Source organism: Lactuca virosa, chromosome 1 (genome assembly GCF_052849685.1).
Source record: "Lactuca virosa cultivar CGN04683 chromosome 1, Lactuca_virosa_CGN04683_v6, whole genome shotgun sequence".
Classification (NCBI taxonomy): domain Eukaryota; kingdom Viridiplantae; phylum Streptophyta; class Magnoliopsida; order Asterales; family Asteraceae; genus Lactuca; species Lactuca virosa.
In genome coordinates, this window is record NC_136426.1 from 86,418,558 (window position 1) to 86,424,873 (window position 6,316).

Consider the following 6,316-nt stretch of genomic DNA (forward strand, 5'->3'; position numbering starts at 1 on the left):
GTCAATTAAATGAATTCTTTTCTTAATAGGATATTTGATGGATGCATAATGTATTTACTTTTGATCTAGCTTTAGCAACATTAAGCGTTTACTTTGGGTCAAGTCTTTTGGTCAAGCTTTAGCAACATTATTCGTTTACTTTGGGTCAAGTCTTTAAGAAGGCTGCCAACTACCTACTTAATTACATCAACAATTACCCAGCCCTTAATAAGGAAAGGTGGAGGAATTTTACATAAACCGCTAGTATGCAAAATAAAAACCGGTACATCGCTCCGCACTTAAAATTTTCCATTTCGATCTCTTGTCTAGCAGAATGGGTTGGAAATCTCCTACCGAAGCCATGCCATGGGTGGGACTGTAAATTTGCGTAGCATCTCTGGTTTGCACTCTTGCAATGGCAGCTGATGCCTTTCAAGGCTTTAGACAAGGGAAACTATGGTTTCCATGCAGATTTTTCACTATCAATGCTGCTACCATCACACTGATGGCAGTAGCAATGAAGCTGCCAGTGGATCTATCGGATGACATGTCTGATAGCAGTCATGATATGGTGGCAAAGATGATCAGCATCCTTTTCCTGGTCACCATGTTAGCTAACTCTCTTCCTTCTCTAGGGCTAATGAATGACAGGGAACTTCTAATGAACATAATAGCCTTGGGTATTCTTATAGTCACCATCACTGTAAATGTTTTGATCCAATTTAGTATTATGCTGCCTTTCCCAGTCCTGATACAAATGCTCATATTTATATTTTCCCTTCTATGGCCATTTCCGGTAGCTTTGACAGTTCCAGAAACTAGAAGAATTTTACAACACCAGTACGAGGAGTTGCAGGGACTGGTTTCAAATCATCAGGAGATAAAGTTCTCCTCCAAGGCACTCATACGTTATGCTAAGAAGTATTGGATGATGGCTAAGACTGGTAATCCCCAATTTGCAATTGCTTGTTCACCGGTTTCTTCTGCTTTTGGGGTTTTATGCTCATTCATTGCTTGCAGTTCATTTACTCTTTTCATTATCCTGTTTTCTGATACGTCATATTTTCAGCGTGGAAAATATATATTTTCAGATTATAAGTGGTCAATTGATGTAATTCTTATATTGCAATTACTTGGGGCAACAGTAGGTAGTATAGCACCAATATTTAGATGTTTGACTGCCACCAGTCATTTCAAACTCTCACAGAAATTGAGCAAGAATCGTCTAAACGTGTTCCGAGTGGAGAAGCAATGGATCCAAAGGCTTCAGATGTGGAAAAGCAGCCATGTCTCTTCACATATCCTAGGACGGCATTGCAAAATGGTTTTCCATAACATCAAAAACATGATCTTCAACATTTTCATTGCAGTTCAGATAACGGTTGTGATTATATGCAACACAATATGCCTCATTCCCATAACTTTTCTGATCTTCCTATCTTGTACTTACTATTTCTGCAAGTCATTGTTGAGAAGCTTTAAAGAAGAAGCAGATGAATCTAACATCCATATGAGATCAGAGATGGAAGAATATGTTGGTTATGTCCTACAAATTGAATTGAAGGCAAAGCTTTCAAAGAAAATATTAAGAAACATGCTCAATTCTATGACTCGACTTCTTCATGAGTCTGAAAAGAAAGAGCCGGATAATCTTATGACGCTTCTCAAGAAATCTACAGGATTCTATGGAGTAATAGAGTTTGACAATGAGCAAGTCCCACCTTTACATCCAGAAGAAATCGAGAGCTGCTGGAGCCTAGTAGCAGTAACATTAACTGCCATTGCCCTTTCACTTCCTAAAACTGCAAACTGTCATGTGAAGGGATTAGTTGCTAGTATGAGGGAAGGTCTCCAATTTGTAACACATATCGAAGAAAGCCTCAATGCAAACAGTGAATTGGTAAAGGCAAGAAAAGCAGCAAGACGTGTGTGGACCGACGTTGAAGTATACTGCAGGTGGCTACAAATTGATCTTCAAAATAAGGCTCGTAAAGGAAAAACGCCAAAGGAGATTCTCCAATGGTTGGGTGATGAAGCAGCAAAAATTGTGATACAGTTCAAGACAAGGAAAAATGTAAGTCTGGATCACTCACTTTGTAAGTTCATTGCTGCAAGTTGTATGTACAAGATCAGCCAAACCATATTGCTTCACTGCAATAGGCAAGAAAATTTGCCAACAGATGAGGAGCTTTTTGAGTGGATATCAACCATAATCGCAGATCTGCTATGTGCTTGCTTTACCAACTTACCACGTGTCATAACTATGAAGTGTCATGAAGATGCAATAGAGAAAAGGGAAGATAACATCAAAACTGCAGCCAGTGGCGGACCCAGAACTTCAGTGTAGTGGTGACCATTTATATAAAAATTAATTAATACATAAATAATAGTAATTATATATTAACTTTCAACGTTTTTTTTCTGATTTTTAGGCAAATTGGGTGCCAAAAATGTTAAAGTGGGGACAATATATATAATTATAGTATATGTTGGTACACTCTTTTAAGTGGGGGCAAGACACCCAACTAAAAGTGGCTGTATCCGCCACTGACTGCAGCTCAGCTTCTTGGTAGATCCATAAAGATCCTGAAAATGCTTAAAAAACGTCAACTTCCCAACTTAGACATGGAGTCGATGGGGTACATTGATAAGTGGCATGCATTACCAAAGAGTCAGATGCCCAATGGTTCAGCCAGGATTCATTCAGCTTCTTCAAGTTCTAATGAATCTTTGTTAGTAACTATAATTTGAAAAGTTTGTGGATCTACTGATTGTGTACTCAATAAATCTACCCAGGCTTCTTATGGTTTATCATTTAAATCTAGAATTAAGTCATCATTAGTTTGGTACTTGTTACCAGTCTGTGTGATTTGCATCAAATCTTTTGGCTTTCAGGATTCTCATATTCTTATGTTTTTGTTTTTCTCATTCTTTCTTGAAAAAGAAATTGTGGTTTCAATTTTTTATCAATGCCAAATTTTTGCAGACTTTGATATAAGGATGGGAAACTTGATAAAAAGTTTCAATTGTGCATTAAACGCCTCCTCTGTGAAACTACAATGAGACATGTAAGAGATGTTAGGTTGTGGGTTAGTAACTACCCTCTCAGCCACAATTGTGCAAGCTTAGGCAACAACTTTGTCACAAAACTAACATCATCGATCAATAACACACAAGAAATCCAAACTCATATTTAACATATCAATAATTCGTACCATATAACAACCAAAACCGAAGCCAATACAAAATCATAAATAAATATTGTAAGATAATAGATTGATCGATTAATACTGAGGGTTAAACCTCATATAAATAGGGATACATAAGGGGCCATTGGCCAAACCTAAACCCTAAGGGCCTTGGGCCTAAACCCTAAATGATAACATACTAACCCTCCCCCCCCCCCCCCCCCCCGGCACGACAGTTTGATCGGGAGGAGTCGATTAAATTGGAAAATAAAACAAAACATAAATGAAGACAACAGCAACGGCGGTGGCAGAGCTCTGACGATGGCGGCTAACAGTGGCGGCTCGTCAGAGAAGGAAAGAGAAGAACGGTGGTTCCTTTGTATAAGAAGAGCGGAGCGGTGGTGACGACAATTATGAAGCCAGTGGTAGAGGGGTCCGGAGAAAAGCAGTGAGAAAAAAAGAGAGCGTGAGTTGCCGCGGACGGAGCCTATTCCGACCGACTCGGAAAATAGATCTGAAAAAGAGACGAGTTGAGGAGAAGGCAGAAGGCTCGAAGGCAGGGGCCATCCTAGGAGGAGCCATAACCAAACGAGGCAGTAGAAGAAGCCGCTAAAAGAGCTCTGGTTTGGTGCCGGCGGTTACTTTATTTTTTAGGAGGAAAAAAATATGGAGCATAATGAAGCCGCCTCCGACGACTATGAGAGAATGTCGTCGGATGTGGACGGCGACGGCTACGAGTTGTTGTAGCAGTAGAGTTTTAACCTAGAGCTCTGATACCGTGTAAGATAAAATATTGATCAATTAATATTGAGGGTTAAACCTCATATAAATAGGGATATATAAGGGGTCATTGGCCTAACCTAAACCCTAAGGGCCTTCGGCCTAAACCCTAAATGCTAACATACTAACAAATACCTAATATGAATTTAAGACCAACCGTTTTATGCCCAACTACACCTATCTTTAAAAGGATCTCCCAAATAGAGAAAAAAATTCTCCTGTCAAAATAAAACAATCACAAATCCATCATAGAAAATGTACATGTTAAAAAAAAGAGCCCATGAATTTATATTAACACTCAGCAGTGATGAATCAATCTTCACATGTTGCCTTGTCTTCAACAGAAAAGATACTCCAAGATCAACTATACACAATCTAACCATTCTTTTCACGAACAAATCATTATAGTTTCTTGGGCAAATTATAGGTTTTCTTGAGAAACTTTAAATATATTGTACTGCTACTGAGGCATGAATATTAAACAATTTAAAATAATCAAATGCAAACTAGACATGAAGCATTTACTAAAAGAAATTCAATCTAATCACACTTTTAAGTTTTACTCATAAAAGCAACCTACTTTTTTTTATAGATAATAGCAAGTTACTTTACCAAAACTTCCAATAATAGCAAGGTGACAAGTCATTGGTCGTTATAATCTCAAGAAAAAAACAAAAGTAGAATTCTGTTATTATTAAAAACTTAGAACTTAAAGTATTTTGCTATACTGGAATATTTTAGTAAACTACGTCCCTATTTCTCACAATTATTAAACCTTAAAAATTATAATGTCAATTTATTTTTGTATTATGGGATAAACATGAATATATTGTAGTGGTTCATGTATATCAATTGTTTTAGAGGCGCCAAATCCAAACTAGACATGCACTTTCACTAAAAGGAATCCAATTTAATGAAACCATAAGTTTTACTCATAATAGCAGGTAACTTTCAATAGATAATTGCAATGTATTTACCATAATTCCCGATTACAATGTATAGGAGGAACATTCTGGGTCATTGGTTATAATCACAAACAAAATCGAAGTAGATTTCTATTATGATTAAATTCAAACTACGTGGCTATAATTGGGAATTTGGGTAAAGTATATTTTTATTTCTCATAATTAACCCTTCAAATGTCAAATTACTTTGTTATAACAGGATAAACATTAATATAATGTACTGAGGCATGGATATTAATTAAACATTTTAGGAGCTTCACTTGCAAACTAGACATCAAGTATTTACTAAAAGATAACAAACCTAATGACATTTTAAGTTTTACTCATAATACCAACCCACTTTCAGTAAATAATGTAACATTTTCCAGGTCAATGATAGTTATAATAATTAAAAATAGATTTTTGTTGTGACTAAAAATCAAAGTACGTTGCTATTTAATGAACTCACCTATTGTTGGAGATTTTTATCAACCCACTCTTTCAGCTTGTCTAGTCTCAACTTCACCCGCTCTTTAACTAAATTTGCAATTGCAGATTCTGCTTCAAAAGGTGGCATCTCCCTTATAATTTCCTTTCCACCATCATCACTATCAACAAAATCTACAACTGCAATATGTACAACAATTTGTACAAGATCTTTTTCTAACTTATCTGCAACTCTTAAAACTTGCATTGCATCTGGGGTTAATTTGGTAAGTCCTAAAATGAATTGTTTTAATTTGTTTCCACAACAAACATGAAGAGTGGAGGACACATAAACGTTCGGTAGTAGTGGCACTAATGTTGGTTATTTTATATCACTAATGTTATTTAAGTGTAATGGGGTTAATATGTTGATCAATGTCACTTTGGTAATTATTGAACAAATCGGTATGGTGCGGAGTGCACATTTGTTTAATTTTGTGTTTGTTGAAAGTATACTGCTATTTAGGGGCGAAGCCCCTGAACTGACGAGGGTTCGGGGGCAGCGCCCCTGGGAGCGGAGTCCAAGGGGGGCAGCCCCTGGCGGGGTCCAAGGGGCAGAGCCCCTGGCTGGGGTCGAAATCTGTATTTTTGGTAAATGTACCCGGTTTTTGATCCATATTCTAGACCCGAATTTAATTTGGTTTATGACGTTTAGACAGTTTTAGGACATAAAACTGTCATGTGGCAGTTTTAAGACTGGAAATTTTTCTGGTTATATGATCATATCCGAAATCTATTGTTGGTACACTTCTTCTTCATAACATCTTGAACATTCTCTTCTATTTTCTCAATTCTGAGTCTTATCCGATTAAAGATTGGGAGTACCACCCAAATACTTTAATCTAAAAGTGAAAACCACAATTCTCAGAATTTCCAAGCCTTTTCTATACCCTAATTCTTACAAAGATTAAAGTATTTATGTGATCATGGCAAGTGGTG

At 36.9% G+C, this 6,316-nt stretch overlaps 1 protein-coding gene across 1 annotated transcript; it reads left to right on the forward strand.

The window, feature by feature from the left end:
* The first annotated feature begins 394 nt into the window (after positions 1 to 394).
* Positions 395 to 2,326, forward strand: LOC145116470 (uncharacterized). The gene has a single exon (XM_079052816.1). The coding sequence runs from the start codon at positions 395 to 397 to the stop codon at positions 2,324 to 2,326; it is 1,932 nt and encodes a 643-aa protein (XP_078908942.1).
* Positions 2,327 to 6,316: the final 3,990 nt, after the last annotated feature.

Bases quoted from the DNA above. Each gene is read 5' to 3' on its own strand.
- LOC145116470 (XM_079052816.1), top strand. From the start codon at position 395: ATGGCAGCTGATGCCTTTCAAGGCTTTAGACAAGGGAAACTATGGTTT.